Here is a 24,074-nt window from a genome sequence, read left to right as displayed (position 1 = left end):
TAACAGTTCTCTTCGAGAAATACGTCTCATAGGATACGCTCCACTGTGCCAGTTATTAGGGACTCTTCCCATGGACCGCGGGAAGAATGTACGCGCTGTATTTAGTCTAATCTTATCTTCGCCATACCTGCGGGAGCGATTAGTGCGGGGCTGCAGCATATTCCAAGGTTTTTGGTTCTTGAAACTCCGGAAATATGCTTTCGCCGGATAGTTAGCGTTACTCTTCAAGAGTATGCTTGTTCAAGCTTTTTACCATCTCTGTAACACTGCCATGGGTCAAACGAACCTGCGACCATACGCGCTGTCCTTTCTGTGTGTTCAATAACCCCTGGTTGTCCTATTTGGTGGTAGGGATCTTACGCACTTGGGCAGTATTCTAGGATGGGTACAAGAGAGTTTCGTAAGCAATCTCTTTTGTATACTGATTGCATTTTCACAGTATCCTACCAGTAATTAAAGTTTGAGATTAATTGGTTTCCTTGGAAAGGGCATAGTCGATTTCCCTCCCCACCGTAGTCCGATCCTAGATTGTGTTCCGTACCTAATAACTTGGTCGTGAATGAGCGATAATCTCTGATCTTCCATCCTTCCTACTGTAGGAATATATTCATCTCTTGACACTCGCTTACTGCGTAATTTGAGGTAAACTGTTCATCTCCTTGATTACACGTTCAGTCTCAAAACCCAGCCACGCGGGTTAGCCGCGCGGTCCAAGGGCGCCTTGCCACGGTTCACGCGGCTCCCCCCGTCGGAGGTTCGAGTCCTTCCTCGGGCATGGATGTGTGTGTTGTCCTTAGCGTAAGTTAGTTTGAATTAGATTAAGTAGTGTGTAAGCCTAGGGACCGATGACCTCAATTTTTGTGAGGCATATTTGTGTGTGGTAGAAATGAATGTATAAGTGATAAAGTGTTTCAAGCGACGAACAGTTTACAGCAGGCTGTTTATATATTACACGAACTCACTGAATGTTGCGAAGTACTTGGGAAGACACTGAGCTAACTGCTGCGAGGAGTTGGGTTCAGGTCCTCATCTATCTATCCAGATTTAAGTTTTCCGTAGCTACCAAAAATCAGTTACCGCAGATACCGGGATAATTCCTTTGCAAGGGACATGGCATATTTCTTTTCCATTGATTGTGAAAAAATGACAATAAGTAACTATTTATCTGATTATGTCACGCATGAAAACGAGAAGCGCTGTTTTTTTGTGGTACCAGATGGTTATAATTAAAGTCCAGCTACTCACAGGGTTCCTGTGTGGGCTGTAATTATTGTATGGCAGCGAAACTTGGTAGATATTCTAATGCGGAACCGCTTTACGCTGAAAAAAAAAGGTTCCTATTTTGGCCATCAGGTGCAAACCTGTCGCTGTGAATGCAAGAAAGACATATGAAAATGTTTCCGTATATGACAGATTAGGAACAGGACGTGGATAGAAAAGGTCAAAAAGTGAGAACGGCATAATGTTGATTTTATTATTAACCACAGCTTATAGTCTTCAGCTTGTTCAATATCAGCACGGGATACGCCGACGAGATGCTGTACAGCGCGAGATTTGCATCTGGTGGCAAAAAAAAAAAATTTTTTTTTTCGGCGTAAATACTTTCCGCTTTAACGCATTAGAATATCTACCAAGTTTCGCTGTCATTCAATAAGTACAGCACATGTTGGAGCTCTGTGAGTAGCTGAACTTTAATTATAAACATCCGGTACCTTACCTTTATAAATGTAACCGTCATAAACTCATTTTCCTTTGTCGCCGAACCAAGTTACCTTAATCATATTGTGACGTGAAAAGTATGGTAGATCTCCTGATGAAACTGTTGTCACGTGGGGCAGTAGCACCCTTCATGATCACACTGAAGGGATTTCTGCCTTGAACCACTTTTAGGAAGGCCTGGATTTTGCAAATTTATCGCCGGCCGGGGTGGCCGAGCGGTTTGGGCGCTCGCCGTGGCGTTTAACTTGTCCAAGAGGCCGAGAGGACAATATTGTACCTTGCTGTAACTTTCCATAAACAGCTATAATATTCTGTTAGCCGTCGCATCCCAACTCTGCCCTCTGCAGCTCTGTCACTTAACAGAAAATATCGCGCATTTACGGAATGGTCATATGTCGCAGAAGTCTGGTCGTTTCCCCTATGCAACTGTTCGTTAACTAATACTCGTGGTCTCATCTTCCCAGGAAGGTTAGCATATGGTCAACCACCTGATAGTAGTTTTGTCGATGGGATGGTCAACTGAGCAATGTTATTTATTTTAAGAAGAGATTAAGTATCTACCATGCAGTTGTCTGACAACAGCGCTGTCCGATTATTAAACATTATCCGCTCTACGAAGACAACAGACCCAGTACTTCTCATTTTTAACGTGCCTACCATGAAAATAATTCGCTTCTCGCTGTCTGCTTGTCCTTGCAGTGGCCTGTACAAACCGTGGCATTCAAGCGCTGTTTATGAAAATAAGCTTTTGTTCGGCGCCTCGCGCCCCCATGTCCCGCTCCCGCGTCTAGTTCCACACGGAGAGCTCGAATTGGATCCGGCCACTGAACAACTTCCTCAATTTTTATCTCAATTTATTCAGTCAGTGTAATGTTAGTACTTAGGTGTAATTCGGGGTCCGCGCGTTACCACACAAAAGGCGCTCTTTCGATAACCACAGGATTTCCGCCCGCTGTACCGCCTGCCGATTTACATATTATAATAATTACTATGTCGCGGACCGGTGCGGTTCCACTAGGACAAACTTGGTCTCCCTATATGTCGAGAATGACGACAATCATAGAGGACGTTAAACGAGTGCATTCGTTATGGCACAAGATAGATACTGATCCATCACTGCCCTGCAAGTGTTTGTCTCAAAACAGCGCATGAGGAGTTCATGAATTGTGTATCTTCAAGCTGCGGCCATTGGTTATGATAGGAAAGAAGTGCTTCCTGTAATGAACATGTCTCAGTCTTGTAATTTTTGGAAAATTACTAAACTTTTAAAGTAAATATTGAAGAGTTACGCAACCAGTTCACAGCGTCTTCTCTTCAACAGTCAGGTATGGAAATGTCGTGTGGCTAAGGCCCCCCGTCGGGTAGACCGTTAGCCTGGTGCAGGTCTTTCAATTTGACGCCACTTCGGCGACCTGCGCGTCGATGGGGATGAAATGATGATGATTAGGACAACACAACACCCAGTCCCTGTGCGGAGAAAATCTCCGACCCAGCCGGGAATCGAACCCGGGCCCTTAAGGTTGACAGTCTGTCACGCTGACCACTCAGCTACCGGGGCAGACAACAGTCAGGTGAAAAAGGGTGCAACTAATAACGCAAACATGCCTGTAAAAGTAGTAGACTAGTTTCTAGTTCATGGAATTTTGTAGAGTCTACAGTCGGTAATATCAAATTGTTATCTTTTGCACAAATGGAATGGGCCGGCCGAGGTGGTCTAGCGGTTCTGGCGCTGCAGTCCGGAACCGCGGGACTGCTACGGTCGCAGGTTCGAATCCTGCCTCGGGCATGGGTGTGTGTGATGTCCTTAGGTTGGTTAGGTTTAAGTAGTTCTAAGTTCTAGGGGACTTATGACCTAAGTTGTTGAGTCCCATAGTGCTCAGAGCCATTTGAACCATTTTTGAACAAATGGAATGGGCATTACACTTTAATGACGAATCGGATCAATATGTTAGAAAGGAAAGAATAGGGACTTGCTATAACTTGTCCTTAAAGCATAATTTCCAGTTGTTGAAGGATGAGCAAGAAAGTTTGTAGAGTTCTTTGCAAAGAAACGATCCAGTTAATCGAATGAGGGTAACCACGGGAAACTTAATTCTAGATATCTGGATGACGATTTGAACCCAATCCTGCCGAATGTAAGACCACCGTAGTAACATCTACAGCACTACCACCGGTTTCTTCTTTGTGCAAAATATATTGGGCTCTGTCGTATTGAGTCGCCCTTTAAGGAGACAGTCTTGACAGTGGACGAAAGTAAAATTTCATATTTCCTTCAGTATTTGTCCTGAAGTTTCTCAAAAAAAATGTTCAAATGTGTGTCAATTCCTAATGGACCAAACTGCTGAGGTCATCGGTCGCTAGATTTACACTCTACTTAAACTAACTTACCTGAAGTTTCTGTTCTGGTTTTTAGCACGTTTATATAAATGGTCTTCCCGTATTGAATTCAGATTTGAGCATCGAATTTAAGCCTTAGAGACGTGCATAAAGAGGGTCACACTTTCTTGTGCTTCCATGCAAGAGTCAGTTGTCAGACCAATTTACCGTATCCTGTGTATCGTAGTCCTAGCTTCTTCAGGCGTGTAGGTTAAGTGCTAGTACTCAATCTCAGAAAGCTTCACAGAAAAAAGTGGCACTCCAGTTAATCATCGTCCTAGCAGATAAGTGTGACGTCCAAGTAACCAGTTTATATAAACAACGGCATAACCTCTATAACTCTTAGCCCTGACCGGTTTACTTTTACAACAAGCGAACCACCCAAGAGGCTATATTAACTGCCCCACTGTCGCAGTGTCACAAATTTTCCGCCTGCTTGTCTCGAATTTAGAGAAAAAAAATTCGTCGAGCGCCACCAGCCAGCTGCGTGTTGCGGATCTCGGATTACGGCGCCGCTGTAATTGGGGAAAAGGGAACACCGGAGGCGAACACGTATCAGTAGGGCCGAGAGCTGAGACTGAAGGGCAGCTCGGGTCGGCCCAATTAACGCGCTTCGAAGCCCGCGGCCGTGAATCAATCTTAGCAGGCGAAAGTAATCCGGTCGGCGCGCAGACGATGAATCAGAATTAGGGGTGATCCCAGCAGGCGGCTGCGAGGTGAGGGACCACCTGCTTACGGGAACTGTCGGCACATTCCGCTGCCTCCGGCCTGCCTATCCATTCTCTGCGACCTCGCGTGTGCTGGAGAAGACACTTGTTCTGTCAAGCTGTGCTTCCAGTTAATTCCGAATAACGGCGTACGCTCAGTAAAAATTTTCCACGCTTTAACGCGTCAACATAGGTATGAAGGAACACCCTTTGCTTTTGGAAAGAAGCTTTCGATACAATATATCGTTTTTATCTTCGTGATTTTTGAAATTGAGTATCCTGTCTAAGGGTAACGCACCATGACATTAACTGTTATACCTGAAACATGTCTCAAGAACTCTCTAATGCCATCAAATGGTACCAGTACGTGAAATAAGCAACCATAATTATATGCCACCGACGAATAAAAGATACATGGAGTGATTGCGTTCCTGTGGTGGACACGGCTTGGAACGTAAGGCAAATGAGCGTACCTTTTATTTCAGAACCGACGGTTTCTCTCATCACAAAAGATGGCGCCTAGAGCACCAATAGCATATTGTTGCCTGACGCAAGTAATATGTCAATAATTTTAGAATGATTTAGAAATTTGCTATGCGTCGCTGTGATGTGTGAAAGAAAAATGTATTAGTTGTTAGTAACGTTGTATTGTAATCTATAATGGAATATTCCAGTCGACTAACTCTGTCGGATAAAACAGCGCGTAGTGTTTATGCGTTGAGCAGTTTTTCACGCGTTTACAAGAACGCAAAAAAGTGGAAGAAACCGAGAAACGAATTTTCCATAAGCATGTAACACGTAAGCGTACGTAGCCTGTACCGCTCAAGCAGGAAAGCTACGTACCTGCAAAGAGTGTCGATTGCAGCATTACTTGTCTAATCATAAGATACTTCCCAAAGACGTGCCAAAAAATACACTGAGGTGACAAAAGTTATGGGATACGTGATAATATCGTGTAGGACTTACTTTTGCTCGGCGTAGTGCATCAACTTGACGTGCATGGATTCTAGTCGTGGGACTTCCTTGCAGAAACCTCGAGCCTTACTGCCTCTATAGCCGTTCGTAATTGCGAAAGTCTTATCGGTGCACGATGTTGTCCACGAACTGACCTCTGGAATATGTTCCATAAATGGGATTCATGTCGGGCGTCCTGGGTGGCCAAATAAGCCTCTCGAATTGTCCGGAATCTACTTCATCCCAATCGCGAACAGTTGTGGACCGGTGACATGACATCGTTGATTGCGAACATGCAGTCCAAGTAGCCGAACATAAACATTTCCAGTCAATGATCGGTTCATTTGGACCAGAGGACCCGATCCGTTCCATGTAAACACAGCCCACACCATTACTGAACCACCATCAGCTTGCACAGTGCCCTGTTTACAACTTGGGTTCATGGCTTCGTGGAGTCTACGCCATACTTACCAAGTGAAATCGGGACTCATCTGACCAGGCCACGGTTATCCAGTCGTCTAGGGTCCAACCGATATGGTCATGAGCCGAGAGCACGCGCTGCAGGCAATGTCGTGCTGTTAGCAGAGGTACTCGCGTAGGTCGTCTGCTTCCGTAGCCCCTTGACCCCATATTTTGTCACGTTGTCCTAACGGATACGTTCTTCGTACGTCCCACATTGATTTTTGCGGTTATTTGACGCAGTGTTGCTCTATTAGCTCTGACAAGTCTGTGGAAACATCACTGCTCTCGGCTGTTAAGTGAAGGGCACGGTCCACTGCGTTGTCCGTGGTGGGAGGTAATACCTAATATTTGATATTCTCCGCACACTCTTCGCACTGTGTATCTCGGAATACTGAATTCCCTAACGATTTACGAAATAGTGTATTCCATGCGTGTAGCTCCAGCTACCATTCCGCGTTCAAAGCCTATTAATTCCCGACTTGCGGTCATAATCACGTCAGAAACCGTTTCACGGGCTCACCAGAGTACAAATGACAGCTCCGCCGGTGCACCGCCCTTTTCTTGTGTACGCAATACTACCACCATATGTACCCTTATAGCCGGCCGGAGTGGCCGAGCGGTTCTAGGCGCTACAGTCTGGAACTGCGCGACCGCTACGGTCGCAGGTTCGAATCCTGCCTCGGACATGGATGTGTGTGATGTCCTTAGGTTAGTTAGATTTAAGTAGTTCTGAGTTCTAGGGGACTGATGACCTCAGCAGTTAAGTCCCATAGTGCTCAGAGCCATTGTACCCTTATATGTGCATATCGCTATCACATGGCTTTTGTCACCCGAGTGTACATCCAGTAACGTAAATTTGATGTAAACAAGACCATATAACCGGATTCTGCATGAGGCTCTCCCGCATTCTCAAGGGTGAAAAATTGTTATACTCTGGAAGCGTAATCTCTGAGCATAATACATTTTGGCCGATGAATTTTCTGGACGTCCAGTGGAATTATCGCGCTCAGGTCTTTCTGGTGTCTCCGAAACCTACCGAACTTTTCACAGACATCGAGAAGTGGACGTTAGCAAGTTAGAGGTTTGTGTAGGCGCTTGTGATTACTGTGTTCCCTAACTTGTATGTTTTGTGACGCGACTGAGTGAGGTATCTGCACCAGAAGCTGGCGGCGCGCGCGGCACTCGACTAACTGCGTGCTTCTCTGTTGCAGGCGAAGCTGCTGGAGTCTTCTCACGCCTGGCTCGGCGCCTCCACGTCGTCCATTGCCGGTAAGTGGCGTCCGAGGCGTCGCCTCGCCGCTACACGCTCTCCACCTCACCACCCCACCTGCCTCCCAAAGTAGGGCCGCCTCTACCTTCTCCTGCAGACCCCGGCGGGCACAGGAATATGTGTGAACTGCGCCTTTCTGCTGCACCATATAATGGTGCTTCAGTCACAGAAGGACAATTTACTTATAGTTCAATGGCTCCTATTACTTGTATTCATTTTTGCATTGCGTATTCAGTCATCATCGTAGTAAATATGTATTTTCGGGATTGATTACTTTGTTCTCTTACTTTTTTTCCTTGTTTACTTCTGATATACTGTCGTTGCCTGAAAGAGCCACATTAAATCTTGTTTCGAAATTCTCGTCTTACTTACCCTTATTTGTTTCTGATTTTCTCTTCGATGTATTGTGGCATTGTTTCTTACCGAGCATCTTCGTTGTTGGCATTTTCCTTTACGCACTTCTGAATGTTGTAGCCTAAATTTTGTGACGCTGATTTCTCAGATTGTATTATGCGCACTGTTCCTAAATTTTCTTCCGTAGCTTTCTTGCTGTAATTATACTGAATTTGCGTATGTTCACACCACTAACTCATACCACAAACATGATTATTTACTGATGAAACCATTTTCAGACTAGTTATATAAACATTAATTAATAAAGTAAGCACAGTTGTTAAAATAGAGACAGTGCTCCTTTTTTAAATGATAATTAACGGTTCCAGTGTGTTTCTTTATTTGGGCCGTTCTTCCTTTCTGACGAAGGCTAAAATTCCCCCCAAAACTGAGCCGTCACTATGTCTCGCGTTGATGCTGTGCATCTCCAGGCGCTGCAAAACGATTCCTCGTTGCGTTTTGTTCTGCATTGTATTTCGGCTGCTTAAACTAACGAAACTTATGTAACAGGTACGTGAGACTAGTCTTACATCTTATTGTATGTCCTAGAAGTGTACTGCAGTTTCTTTCGAACTTCCGCACGCTTAAAAAAAAATCTTTCAGTTAGACACTTGCATGCGTGGATCGTGTGTGTGAATGCGCGTGTGTGTAACGCTGTAGTATAATAATACTTTTTGGATGTGACATTTACCGTTTTGCTAATATTCTTTAGTTTTTGTAGCCTAGCTCGAAACTTTTACTGTCTAGTAGCCCGCCAACAAAATGCGAGGAACGCCGCAGGCAAATTAACGTAGCTATGTGCACGAGCACGCCAGCATGTTGAAGTAGCTATATTTGGTTGGGAGGAAGAACACTGTGGACGTTGTGGGTTCTCGATTTTCAGAGGCCGCTCAGTCGCCCGTGAGATACTAGTATGTCTTCTCCTGTCGCGGCGTCGAAAGCGCTGCAGGTGTCGGAACGGCGCCGACTCGAGTGGGCCGCGGCGCAAACTGGTGGGCTCGCCGTTCCGGGAGCAGCTGGCCCGCGATGCTGTGGCGGCGCCTTTAGGCACCCGACCTCGTCACCCCCCCCTCCCCCCCCCCCCCCCCCCCTCACGGACGCTTCAGCTCTCCCCTAGTTTGTTCTCCACGGCTTTCTCTTCATGTTGATGCTAAATGTTGTGAGCATAAAAGATATCGAATGTTTCGAGAGGTGGTAAGCTCATTTGACCAAGAAAAGCCAGTCGAATAAACATGGGTTTGCAAACTCTCACTTTCTCAGATCCCAACACTTCTCCATAGGATGGGCTTACGCTTGATTGTGGATGTGAACCCAATCGTTGCGTCGTCACTTCGTCAATTGGGTCAACCGTGTTTTGATGTCTTTCTGTCTCTCAGTACTATAGATACATACTAGTCTGAGCATTAAGTAATCCTAAGTTGTTATGTGGCTCAGGGTGTCTTGTACTGTTGCTTTAGTCGTGCGAGTCTTACTGTACAAATAAGTTACCCGCAATTCTTGTGTACGATCGTGCTGTCCTACCCGCCTTGAGAAAAGACTTCACGTTCATGTTTACAGTTAGTGTGCTGTTTGTTTGTAAATGTTTCACTACTGTTTCTTTCAATTATAAAAATAACTGATTCGCTACGATGGGCAATCGAATGCACATTTACGTCCGACGTCCAGCGGGAATCTAAAATTAGCGAGCATGGAGGACACGGGCGGCGTTTGCGGATACCGGCGCTAGGTGGGAGTTTTGCTCAGTGGGGAAGCGTACCGAGATAGTCCGCGCACTTGCGATATACCCCGTGTACAGGTGGCGCACAGGTTAACGCGACTACCTAGTAAGCAGGAGATCCTGAGTTCGAGTGCCGGTCTGCCACACATTTTCACTCGCCATTGCTGATTCCGCGTTAAGTCCCGATGCTGCTGACTTCGTAAGTTCCTTCCCTTCCCTTCCCTTCCCTTCCCTTCCCTTCCCTTCCCTCCCCTTCCCTTCCCTTCCCTTCCCTTCCTCCACCATCCGCCTTCAATTACATACTATTTTTTCACTTTACCGCCACATGTCAGCGATAGAAACCTGCTACGCCACAAGTTATATACGGTGGCTATGATTTTCTGCTGCGGTTTAGAAAATGGAAGTTGGTGAAACATATACACACGCAGTCTCATCAGATAACCTGTTAGGCCTAGCTTCCCAATAGTTAAACTCCGAAAGGCTTCTGTTAGCCTGAGATATGTACTACTATTAGTGGGTGAAAATCCGGGTTCGACGGTTAGCAGCCTGGAAGGCGGTGTATGTCATTCTGTTGTTTTGGGCGGTAATTCACGAGCAACTGCTGTACCATCTTCAGCACATGTAGGTCCTATGACCACGAGGCAGACTGAATTTCTGTCAGTAGCGCTTTTCAAAGTGCATTCTAGATTCGTCGTTTGCATACACGGTTTTACATGAGCTTATGCTTTCACCGTTTAGTCCATTTCTGTTTGATTCTTCTGGGTGTGTGCCGCTTCGTGACTTGATAAAACTACTGACGTTTCTGTTACTGTTGCAGCCAGCTTTATTAGGAGGACTGAAAAATCTAAGATTTTATTTACTGACAAGGCGGGTTCTAGAAGAGTTGGTGTTGTGAATTTTCATAATCATTGCGTGTGGGCTAATGTAAGGCTGTACGCAATTGGAGGAAGAGGGCATCGGTACCGTTTCTCGTTAAGAGTTTGGGCAGGCAGTCTTGGCGTTAGAGGCATACTTGTACTACAGGGATTAAATAGGGCCAGTATCAAGGTTTTCTCATTAACTTTTTGCCTACCTTTCTGGGTGATGTGTTTTGTTAGCAAAGACTACAGATGTGATTCACGCACAGTTGCGTGAATAAGTGATCCAGAATCATGAGGATCACGGGATTAGTGCGGTATGCCCCTACTTTCTTGTTATCCTCGATCCTTGGATTAAAATCCCCCTAGAATTTCGGTTGTGGAGATTTGAAGGGATTTTCTTACCCAGTCTAGACAGTGATGTTCAGACTCTACAGAATGGCGTCTTCATTGAGAGTCAGCATGTGCAACAACTAAGTCAACTTCAAACAGTGCGCAATACCAGAATGAAATTTTCACTCTGCAGCGGAATGTGCGCTGATACGTATCGTCGGCCGCGGTGGTCTAGCGGTTCTAGGCGCTCAGTCCGGAACCGCGCGACTGCTACGGTCGCAGGTTCGAATCCTGCCTCGGGCATGGATGTGTGTGATGTCCTTAGGTTAGTTAGGTTTAAGTAGTTCTAAGTTCTAGGGGACTGATGACCACAGATGTTAAGTCCCATAGTGCTCAGAGCCATTTGAACCATTTTTTTTTTTTTTTTTTTTATGATACGTATCAGATTATTAAAACTGTGTGGACTGAGACTCGAGCTCGGGACCTTTATCTTTCGCGGGAAAGCGGCGTACCAACTGAGTTAACCAAACCCAACTCCCGACCTTTCCTCACAGTTTTACCTACGCCATTACCTCATTTGCTAGCTTCCAAATTTCACAGAAGTTCTCCTGCGAAACTGGTGGGACTAGCACTCCTGAAAGAAAGTTTATTACGGAGCTTTGGCTTAGCCACAGCCTGGGGTATGTTTCCAGAACGAAGTTTTCTCTCTACAGCGGAGTGTGCGCCGATACGAAACTTCGTAGTAGATTAAAACTGTGTATCGGGCCGAGACTTGAACTCTGAGCCTTTGCCTTTCGCTGGTAAATTCTCTAACACTGGTAGAGCATTTTCCCAAATTTGGGTTCAATGTACGATTTGACACTGCTAGGACACGAACATTTGCAAACGTGGATGCCTTTGCAGTAAGTTTAATGCTCACTTATGGCGAATGCTGCTTGAGTTTTTATTTGTGTTTTGTTGTTGATGTTTGTTTGTTGTTGTTTTCTTTTTGTTTTGTTTTGCCCTAGCTAGTAGATTTAGAGATGTGTGTTTTTGTTTTCTGTATTCCTTAGATTGCTCCGCCTACATGAAACTGAAAGCCCCCACCTGGACGCAGGCGCAACTGAAGGAAGCTATTCAGGCGGTAGTGTCGCAGAAGATGCGATTCACCCAGGCGTCGTCCCGCTATGGCATTCCCAAAGGGACGCTCTATGATAATATTCTGGGAAAGTCTAAAAGGATGGTGGTGTTGGAGGAGGCCGGCTTGACGGCGGTAGAGGAGAACGCGGTGCTGGAGTTCTGTTGCGAGATCTCCATACAGCCGTACAACCGTAGGACGAAAAAGTCGCTCAAGTCCATTCTAGCGTTCGTAGAGAAGCTGAGGCGCGCCAGGGACCCCGAGTTCAAGTTCACGGGGCTGGCGGGCTTCCGCTGGTGGTGGGCCTTCTGCAAGAAGCACAGCATCGTGTCCCTCTACTTTGACCGCGGCGACGAGTCGTAGCTTCCTAGGTTACCGCACTGCTTGCTCCACCACACTCTTATTTAATAAATACTATTCTCAGGAAAGTAGTGAACCATGTATTTGCATGTCGCTGTTGATATTTTGCCTTAAGTTGCTATTTGTGTTTTGTAGTGGACAATTTGTAAACTTTAATTTTTGCATCTCTGTTTTTTTGCATTTAAGCTTTCCAGTTGTTTACATTTTGATTTATGTTTTTCTCGTAATGTATTTTTGCAACTAATGCATTCTGCATTGGCATGTGCCGTGCACCTTTCATAACCGGTAGTAATTATCCTTGACTGACAGGAGGCACCAACATTTTTTTCCTGAATTAATTTAAAATACTCACGTGTCACAAATATTTGTGCAAATATCTCTGTTAGGAATTATATTAAGTCGTTCCACTAAAACTTGCAGCAGTCATACAGTTTGACAGATCTGAAAAGCACCTGAGATGTTCTACAATCTCTTTATTACTACTCAAACTGATGACAGAGTGAGGAGACGGAATTGTCTGACTGCGAATGGCTGAGCAACTCTGATCTTCGATATTGTGATATGATGGAACCTGATATTATGTAAGGGTAGACAACTAATAGCTGCAGATATATCGTGAAATGTCTTCCAAGTCATGAGCTGTTAAATCAAGTAGTTTGTATAGAGTATACTATGTAGTATATAATTTTTTGACCTTTTACATTGCAGTATTGAATTTAATTACGACTTTTCATTCCAAAACTGTTAGCACATTTACTCAAAATTACTTATATTAATTATAAACATGTGAAAGTATGCACATTTCGTCATTTTCACACTTAAAAATTATATTTTGTTAACTACTAAAAGGCGAGACAATCAGTAGTGTGTATTTATATGTATCCTACTACATATGCACGATATGTGGCTTCTAAGTTGACAATATCCACATAAGTGTGACAGAGAACTGTATTTTTTAACATGGATTTGATTGCGACGTTGAAAGAGTTCATACATAATGAAAATGCCCTCCTTACACATCTTCAACTATTTTGTCGAGGTGGGTTTGATTGAATTGTTTTTAATTTCATATGGGCTTTAGTGCATCAACTTCCACCTTGTACCTGTGCCATTTGTGATGTGTATTTTTAGAGAGTTTACTATTAACATGACAAATGTGTTATTTGGAATACATTTTGATGGGTATTTTCTCATTTTGTTAATTTATAAAAGTTAAGTTCCTAGAATGTAATGTATGTTTTCGTAGAAAAGTTATAGATACTCGATATGTATATCGAGTTCATTGTCAGATGAGATGACTGATTGTTAGAGATCATTTTGAATCTCTCTATTCATTTAGATTTAGATTTTGCGAGAGTAGTACCGCAGGTTTCCTTTGTAAATTTGTATTAAGTTTGTAACTGTTGTGAGACTGAAACTAGGATATTGTATTACTATTTAAGTTTAAATACGAAGCAGTGAAATATCAGGGGCTGTTATCTGCATTTTGTGGAAAATTTCGTTGTTGATATTATTTTTCTGAGATAACCATTTGAATATCAGAAATTTATTGGCTAAATGTAATTTATTAGCTACATGAATAACAGCATATTGTTCCACTAAATGTTAAAAGTAGAGCAATGTTCCTTCGTAAATATAATTTCCCATGACATATTGTTTGTTGTTGATTATAATTAAAAGAGATCACTGCTTTTAGTTCTGATGAGGCATTTAAAACTTCGTATCATTCCACAATGTGTCATATATTTCGATGACGATTATGTGAAGTGAGAAACAGCACTGAAAATAAATTGTATCTTTTGGAATGACTTGTTTTCTTATCAGACGTTTCACTGGTATGTTAACAGGCGACATAAGACTGGTAGTGTCGTCGTTTTGTATTGATATTGGCAATATAATTTTGACCCTCTGGTCACATGGCCAATATTGTTTGTGGTCCTTTACTGAGTTGAATCAGACTACTTTCCCAAATGTTTGGCTGTTTGGACAACAAGGTTCTACCCTATTATAAACCGACACAACATTAAATTCACTATTTAAACATATATTAATGTGACCCATTATTCAGGATGGAAAAACGAACGTTACTTGAGAACAGTTCACGCGAGTACTTCCCTTACTTCTGTCAACTAACGTTACTGCTACAGGTGAGTTTATGGTATCATTCAAATTATTATCCCTTTACATTATTGCCCTGGATGTAAGTGACATTAATCGATTACCCATTAGATTTTCTATCGCATTTATGTGCATATGTATTCCGCCTGTAACCAAACAGATGTTTGTAACTTAACACAAGACGTCGTGTTTAAGCTTTAAAGTGACATCCTTCCAGCCTCCATAAATAGAATATCTCCTAAAATAATTTGCTCTTGACATATAGTTGGATCTACCCATTTTTGTAATTACACATTATTAGACTGTATATCTAATTCATGGTTACATCAAAATACACTGCCTGACAAAAAAAAAGTGAAGCACCTAGAAGGAGAGGAGGAAACGAAATGATACTTCATGGAATGAGAGGTATTGTGATGTTATTTCAGAATCAGAATTGCAAAGAACTTGGCAGTATTAGCTCACTTCTCACTATGACGTTGCATCCCTCTGGGCTAGATGAATGCACTGATTCCATTGGGAAGGGCGTCATAAGGCTGTTGTATCCTTGCCTGAGGCAAGCTGGGCGCAACAGTTGTAACTGGTCCTTCGTATCTTCAATATTGACACTGAGACGAAATTGATATCCGATCTGGTCCCAAGCATGTTCTACCGGGAAAAGATCTGAAGGTCTTGCTGGTTACGGGAACACCTGGGCGTCTCGCAGACGGTTCATAGAGATACGAATCATATGCGGATGAGCATTGTCCTGTCACAAAATGGAACCAAGATACTGTCGCATGAGAGGTAACAGATGAGGACGCAGGATGTCCATTACATACTGTTGTGCGGAGTTCCCTCAGTCACTACCAGCCTTGACCTGAAGTCATACCTGATGACTCCTCACACCATGGCACCAGGGACACCAGGAGTAATACTGCTGTGCCCCTCCAAAACACTGGAAGAATAGGATCTTTCCCCAGAACGCCGACGATGGTCATCCCGGCGATCCGGACCCTTGATGATGGATATGCCTGCCCTTGCGTTCCCATCTAATTCAACATCGCGCCACTGTCGCATCCAAATGCCCCATAAATCTGGGCATTGCTCGATTCGACCAGCAGGCCCTGACAGGATTCATGCACTTTGTTCACACTCCCATGCCTAGTAACAACACTAAACTCCAAAAACTGCAACGCACTCTGGTGGACGTTCTGCATGTCACAGATAGTGGCATCTCTAACCATCAACATAACCATCAATGGTGCGTAGCTTACGTGTGCAAAGTTACACTGACATATGACCATTCTTTCTGCGTGCTTCCTTTTTCTCCCAGGCTGTGTATATAAGTTAGAACGTAGAGATTTCTAACATGTAAACAGTTTCCCCTTCATATTATACATTTATGGGTGACGTTATTTTGTTTACTGCACATAACTAAACGAATTGCCATCCTAAAATTTAAAATAAAGTCCATGTGTGCGATGATTTTCCTAGAATGTCATTTACCACTGTCTCTGTTGAGCTTGGGTTAGTAGCAATACTCGAATCGTCCATAAAAAGGAACTAATAACACCCTCTGTTTCGAATAATATGGTAGGCCATTCGGAAATAATGAGAAAAGCAAAAGTCTTGTTTAAAGCCGTCAACTATTTTCACCATTCAAATGATAAGGCGTTCCTTTGTGAGTTTCTTAAACCACGCTTAATTTACAGCGTCATTTTTCTTTGAAGAATAGTAAGCCCATTATTATTTTTAATAATTAATTCCGTATAAACTTTACTGTTGCAAACGATAAGCTTGACATATTGTGTGATGTCCATGTTAGCCGCTGAAGATATTTCAGTATATGATCAACGAAATACTTGTCTCAACAGGGCACTCCTCAAATCTATTCTTTCATGGCTAGGTTCATGCATTCTCTCGTTCTTTAGTTTTCTAAGGAGTCACTCAAGTTTTTGTTCATATTCTGAGACAACGCCAACGTAATTTTTTATCACACCGTTCGCAGTGGCCTCACACATTTTATTGTTCTTTCTCCAAGAACTCTAATCATAACATTTCAATATCGTCATCATTTTTTCCGTTGCAACTACAACAACTATGCCTGCCCTTTCGATACCCTAGGTAAATTTAAAAATTTCCTTCTCCACTCGGATATTGTATTTAGTGGCGGTGATTTCCATCCGTAATTTGTTTTCATCTGGTCATAGATAAGTGTCATGAATGTACTATGGAGTTCAGCGTTTTAGTTACGTCGCGTCTTTTGTAATGCACTTACAAATGCTCAGTGTTACAATTTTGTTTGGCCTGGAAGGACTGAGAGGTAACTTTTCCGTTACTTGTTCTTTCCTCGGACAAACGATGTAAGAATAGGATTTATAATGGAAATTAGCCATAATCAAGAATTTGTCGTAATCTTGATTTTCATGTGGCACCTGTATTTTGGCATTAAGTGTCTTTTTAATTTTGTTTGTCTCTTACTTAATTTTTTCCGTGTCCTCGTTTCAAGCCAGTCGTGTAGCTGGCCAGGAAAACCTGTTAGTAGACACAAAGTACGCTTTTGCTGTCTTTGTTCGGAATAAATATCAACTTCCGTACTTACTGTGTCAATTTCTTCCATTCATTGTTGAAGAATATGTGCGCTCAAGGCAAACAACGCGGTGTCACAATCTAAAAAAAGTGGTACTAGTATGTTTCAGAACCATCTATTCCTTGTTCTTATCTCTGGTGACGAATCGGAAAGCTTCTTTAGAATAGTTTCGGTGATGTGGCATCTTGTTTCTTGCCTCTCTATTCACTTCTGAATTTGCTGCTATTTGGATGAAGCCTTGTGAAAGCTGTTTAGTTTACGTATGTAGTCTTCAGTATACTGAAGTGGGTTAACCCTCGTACTGCGTTATTTCTTTAGGGCTGACAATACAGATTTTGTTGAAACTTTCTCAGATATCTGTGAAACAATTAGTACTAATTGGTCTGCTCTGTAATTTCCTTCATGGCTTCCAAATGGTCCATTGAACTATATCCACTCCGTAAGCCAACTTGTCCCTATGCGTTATTAAAATGCGTTGTTTTTCTGTGTGGCTGTTAACGTTTTTGATGAATATTTTGCACCTGACAGAGAAGAGTCTGACAGGATTGTATTTCGTGTCGTGTTTGTGTCCTTTGTTGGGAAGGAGGATAATTGTAGGATCGTTCCAGTTTTCTTCGTAGGCAAACATTGTGTAAATAATTTTTCAAGTTCCTTGTGAGTTACTTTTATGTAGCTTTGATAACTTCTATTGAGACACCATCATCTAGTGGTGCCGTTAATGCTCATTCAAGCAGCGGCGTTACCCACCTCATATGCCAGTACTTCTGAGTTGTCATTATTCTCATTGTTTAAGGTCCGTTTTTTTGTTTCATCCCTTGAACTATATGAACATTTAAGAGTCTTCGAATGGCTGCAAAATGTTCTCTCTGCGCTGTGTGCCATCTTAGCTGATGACATAAGTTGTCTACCGAACAGAAGTTTTTTTTATTCTTAGTACTTTTTCTGTTCTCAGTTGTTTTTATTATGCCTCGTCACATCTCTTCGAAGATATTTCCGGATAGTTTTGTTTAATTCAGGATATTCTATCAAGTATCTGTTATCATTTACTGGTGATAAATATATGCGTCACATTTGCCCTATCTGCCGTGTTAATGCTTCTTCCTCTGATGACGAAAATTATGTATGCTGTCTGTCATTTAATGTATTTAAATTAGTAACATGATATATCATTTTCTGGAGGATTCGCTAGATATTAGTTTGAGGCAGTAAATTTATTTGCTAAAGCTCTTAGGTTATGTCAGTAATACCAAAGGAAATCAATTGTACTGAGACCTCGTTGACGATAGAAATAAATTCGGATGTTGTACCCCAATGACTTAGTGAGAGCGCTGGAGTTGCAAAGAAATGTTCGCATTAAATTACTTACATTAAGCAGAAGAGACAAAGCTACTCTCCAAGTGCCATCTTAAAATCGGTTTGTGGCTTTTTCAGCCGGACTGTTCATGTGTTTATCTGACATTTTGAAGTCATCCCTCTCTATTAACTTAATTTTCTGAAGCAAGTAACGTAGACAGCACAACAGGTAAGTACTGTTATTTAATGTGACCTCTACAATACTAATATAGTGTGTTGCTTTTCTGTTACACGACTTCAGTTTTCCTCCAGCAAGAAAGAAGTTATCCCTACAGTCCGCATGAGTGTCTGCCACTCAAACAGTAGTAGTAAGCAAGAAACGAGTTGAACGAGATTTCTCTACTTTGAGAGGATGGTCTGCGAAAAACTCGCCATATCGTACATTTCTAGTGTGTATTTTTGCTACATTGTGCTATCAGTTTAGATAATTGTTTTTGCAGCGTAGCTCGTGCACGTGAAGTATTCATACAGATGTACAAACTTAAGAAATAAATGCCTTTCCTGTCATTAACACTACCTCATACATCTCCCGTATCGTAAGCTATTTCTGAAAAAGTTACTGCGAGACATCAGTAGGAAAGACGATCACATCTTAAATCATAAGAAAGTGCAGTCTCCGGAAAAATCCAGGTGGTTGTGACAGACAAAGCGACATAATTTGTTTGTGACAACAGCCAAATTCCTGAGAGGGCACGAAACAATTTGAGGCGGATCATGTCCAGTCTTTCTACGAAGACGAAAACTGATTTTACCTCATTTTTATGCTTAACGAAAGTAACTGAATATTTTCATATTACGCCTCAAATGCAGTTTCAGAATGAAATTAATAAGACAAAAGTTTAAGAAACATACTTAATCCATTGATCCACCCAAATAAATCTGTGGTTATGTCCAAAAGGGTACAATCACATAAAGTTTACGCCTGTCATTCCATCAGTGAGTCTCAACAATATTTAGTTTAAACCACAAAGAAGCTTTAGCAGTAAGCCTGTGGCAGCTTTTTTTTTCATATTCTGGATGCTGTCGTCATCTGGTACTACATGTATCCACTCCTGAAATCTTGTTTGGAAGTAGTATCGTCTCTGTTCATTTGCAACTCTTGTGCTCATTGTACAAGGTGACTACACGTAATTAAAATTTGTTCCTTGTAGTACAAGTTTGTAGAATTACTTGCCCGACAGTGGTACGATGTGTGGCCAGTGTGGGAGTAGTAAGGAATTGAGGATTCTGGATCAGACTGCATTGTTGTCAGATTTATGAGATACAGATGATGTCATATCATGACATCATGCAGTGTTGCCAGATTTCTGTCATTCTGACCCTTATCCCTAACATCACAATCCAAGTGTAAATTGGTAGGAAATTAAAAACTCGTGGTTTCCCCCTACTCCTATGACGTCACAGGCAACTTGTGCTAAGTATAGAATCCAAGAGCCCAGTTATCCTAAGAGTATAATGGCGAGATATTCAAAATTGCATTTCCAGTTGTGCATCGCTCGTATTAAACAATTTCCCCCACCTCAGTTACTGGGTCACGTGGGCTGTTTCAACAACTTCCATCGCCACTCCGTCAGGATAGGACAGGAATTGTTTTATTTATTTATGTAACCCAATACCACTTACGCTTGGAAGGGCCTCCTCCATGGCATGCTGGCAGAGGAGTCATCTGCTGCCTGCTTGCGGCTGGCTGGCACAGCACTGGGGAAGTCGCGCAATTCCTGACAGCCGGTAAAGCCTGCAGCGGGTCGGCGTCTGCTGCATCGTTCGAAATGTAAGTGCAGGTGGAGTGGGCATGCCAGTGCAGTGGGCTACCACCATCACCAACGCTCCCAGCTGCACCAGATAGTGCTCACCGCAATGGCCACTGTGAGACATACCACACCATTACTAGCGTGTATCAGTGAGTAGCAGATCAGGAAAGTTTCCAACACATGCGATGTGTGACACTATGGTTTCCCATATTCTACTTACACCACACAGATATGCACTTAGTAGTGCACAAAAGTGCTTACTTTATTTACCTCCTTTCCCCTACAAAATCACCCTGCACGTTGAAACCCTTCGTGTATGTCTAAGGCTGCATCACTGTCCAACATAGCAGGCTCGCTATTAGTAACTGACCACCTTTCCCTTAGCGACCTCGTAGACGAAACTGGACTTAGCGGGGTCGCTATTTCTATAGTTGATATTCATAGTACACAAGAGTGCACTTACGGAGTGAACAAACATGCATTCGCCACTGTTTCTATAAACGAAAGTGCACTCGCCAGGAATGTGAAATTCAAACCTACACTACGTGATCAAAATCATCCAGACGCCCCCAAAAACATGCGTTTTTCATATTAGGTGCATTGTGCTGCCACCTACTGCCAGGTACTCCATATTAGCGACCTCAGTAGTCATTACACATTACGAGAGAGCAGAATGGGGCGCTCCGCGGAACTCACGACTTCGAACGTGGTCAGGTGATTGGGTGTCACTTGTGTCATACATCTGTACGCGAGATTTCTACACTCCTAAACATCCCTAGGAGCACTGTTTCCGATGCGATAGTGAAGTGGAAACGTGAAGAGACACGTACAGCACAAAAGCGTACAGGCCGACCACGTCTGTTGACTGACAGAGACCGCCGACAGTTGAAGAGGGTCGTAATGTGTAATAGGCAGGCAGCTATCCAGACCATCACACAGGAATTCTTGAATGCATCAGGATCGACTGCAAGTACTATGACAGTTAGGCGGGAGGTGAAAAAACTTGGATTTCATGGTCGAGCGGCTGCTCATAAGCTACACATCACGCCGGTAAATGCCAAACGTCGCCTCGCTTGGTGTAAGCGTGAACAGTGGAAAAACGTGTTGAGTGACGAATCACGGTACACAATGTGGGGATCCGATGGCACGGTGTGGGTATGTCGAATGCCCGGTGTACGTCATCTGCCAGCGTGTGTAGTGCCAACAGTAAAATTCGGAGGCAGTGGTGTTATGGTGTGGTTGTGTTTTTAATAGAAGGGAGCTTGCACCCCTTGTTGTTTTGCGTGGCACTATCACAGCACAGGCCTACATTGATGTTTTAAGCACCTTCGTGCTTCCCACTGTTGAAGTGCAATTCGGGAATGGCGATTGCATCTTTCAACACGATCAAGCACCTGTTCATAATGCACGGCCTGTGGCGGAGTAGTTACACGGCAATAACATCCCTGTAATGGACTGGCCTGCACAGAGTCCTGACTGAATTGTTTAGAACATCTTTGGGATGTTTCGGAACGCCGACTTCGTGCCAGGCCTCACCGACAGACTTCGATACCTCTCCCCAGTACAGCACTCCGTGACGAATGGGCTGTCATTCCCTAAAAAACCTTCCAGCACGTGATTGAACGTAAACCTGCGAGAGTGGAAGTTTTCATCAAGGCTAAAGATGGGCCAACACCATATTGAATTCCAGCATTACCGATGGAGGGCACCACGAACTTCTAAGTAATTTTCAGCCAGGTGTCCAGATACTTTTGATCACATAGTGTATGATATGCCATTTGTGACCTACTTTATAGCCCCAGGGTTTTGCTATTTTGGTATAGATCTTCAAGCCACTGCACACATGCACACAACTGATAAATTTGAGTGCAGTTGACGCAAAGCAAGTTGCATACCTTTCCAAATACAAAAAAAGTGAATCTATATGCTTCGATGGTCGCAAACTTTCAGATATTGGTGTAGCTACAAAACCTACAGATGTGGTAACAAAAGACTAAGTTGATTCAAAACTTTGGCAGAAATTATTAGTCATTTACAGAAGGAATGGGGTATGCCTTCGGCTACGCGTTTTCGACTGCGTTTCCACTATCACCCAACTATCCATCTAGAAATTCTCTGCCATATCACCATACATCAACACAAGTAGATTATCGTGATTAGGAGACTTTTCAGGATTTTTCTGTGTAACAAATAAGAAAAATATTCGCCTATAAATCTTTATTAAATTTTGAATATGCAGAAAAATATTTCATGTACAACTTTAAGTTCATGCCTTTGGGAAACACATTGTCATTAAATGGAGGTATTCCACTGGTACCCCAGAGTTCCACTGCTGCTGCGTGTGCAGTAGGATAGAATAGAAACTTTTATTTATTTAAAAAATGTGTCCGTATTTTGTTTGTTCAAACGATAGCGGCATCACAACTGGTGGGGCTTCTGAAGCGCACAGCTGCAGCCGAGTGTCGGACGCCACACAATGCACCACTAGTGGCTCGCTGACATACCCATCTCACTGATACGGAACTATTAAGGAGGCAGATACAGCTTAATGTCTTCAACAAGTCGGATTTTAAAATTGTATTTTTCTCATGCGCCAGATGTTTTGGACTATTTTGGTGAAAAAATGTTGCAGTATATGTAATAGTTTTTGAGTTGTCGATTAAACAGTAAAGCAATGCCCTCTGATCCGTATGTCGAGAGCCACGCCCTCCCAGAGTAACTTTTAATTTTCCTAGAGTCTAATTTTGCATTTCACAAAATTTCTCATATTGTTGTACTAAATTTCTCATACATTTAGACACCTGCTTGTGATTATTTAACAGGTCGTTTTTTTACATTACTGTCAGTGTTTTATAAATTATCATGGGTATGAAGAAAGTGTCCTAGAAGACAGAGAAATGTGTTTTCGTGGGAGTTTCTACAAGAATATATATTCAGCCAAACAAATCTGTGAAAATTGCAATGTAAATGCTTCGAAACAAAAAATTTCTTCTGCAGGTGGCAGTTCTTACAAATGTGCTTTAGACATTACTACATTGCTACAGAAAAGATATAAAATGTTTGCCGAAATTAAACGGTGCCTCCGCTGTTTATGTGGTGGAAATACAAACTTTAATATAAACAGTGTATCAGGGTTAGTTGCAAAATTGTTATAACATGTGTTAACTATGCAACTGTAGGCTCATTTTATAACTGCGCTATCTCAAGGAAAACGAGAAATGTGCACACTGCTAATAGAAGAGCAGTGTATGGAATGAGGTATTTAGGGCAGAGTCTGATAATTCTGAAAATATTGTGTGATATAATGACTAGACCACGGTTTTTTAGGTCGTAAAAAGTGTGTTTTAGGCACCTAAAATAGGCTCCTTCAGTAGTTCATTTAGGCTATATAAAACCTAAAATAGGCTCTAATAAAAATGATGCAGAGAAAAAAAAATAAATTAAAATACACAGTGTTGACAGTATGAACATCTTATTAGTCATTAAAACGAGGAGAATGAATATTTACACAGTTACAGAGCACAGCAATCTGCAACATTAATGTTGAACACAACTACAAATATTTTTGAGTTCCTGCAAGATAATGATCTCCGTAAAAAAGATGTGGCAATGGTTTAATTAATACATTCGTAGTTTCACATATTCTGACCATAGTTGGCTTCACAATAAATAAGCAAAATCTTTTCTAGGTTTTCTAGTGAAAAACTGTTGCGCTTGTCAGTCAGAAGCAATTTATACGCTGAAAAAGAACCTGGCGCTTCATTAATTTTCATTTTGACTTCTTCAAGCAAAGAAATATTGTCCTACTTAGGTCTCCCTGAGCCTTCTAATTGTGAAATTATTCTTGCCATAAATGTGTAGTGGACCCTAATGTAAGATAAGTCCAGTTTTAAAGAAGAATCTTTGAGTAACTCCATTGCTGCAGTTACGGATGCAGCATCCTCCGGTATATTTTCAACCACCTTCTGGACAGTTGAGAGATGCTGCTATCAGTCAGGTGCCCCAGCGGGTGACA

General features: G+C 42.5%; 1 protein-coding gene across 1 annotated transcript in view; it reads left to right on the top strand.

The window, feature by feature from the left end:
- Window positions 1–24,074, top strand: part of LOC124614075 (protein bric-a-brac 1-like) — an 843,081-nt gene that overhangs the window by 718,585 nt on the left and 100,422 nt on the right. The window contains exon 3 of the mRNA XM_047142912.1: window positions 7,430–7,487. Within this exon, the coding sequence (XP_046998868.1) occupies window positions 7,430–7,487 (58 nt within the window). The remainder of the gene's footprint in view (window positions 1–7,429; window positions 7,488–24,074) is intronic.

The sequence above is a fragment of the Schistocerca americana genome, chromosome 4 (genome assembly GCF_021461395.2).
Source record: "Schistocerca americana isolate TAMUIC-IGC-003095 chromosome 4, iqSchAmer2.1, whole genome shotgun sequence".
NCBI classification, from domain to species: Eukaryota; Metazoa; Arthropoda; class Insecta; order Orthoptera; family Acrididae; genus Schistocerca; species Schistocerca americana.
The sequence above is the reverse complement of the archived record's forward strand: the minus strand, read 5'-3'. Positions and strand labels throughout refer to the sequence as shown.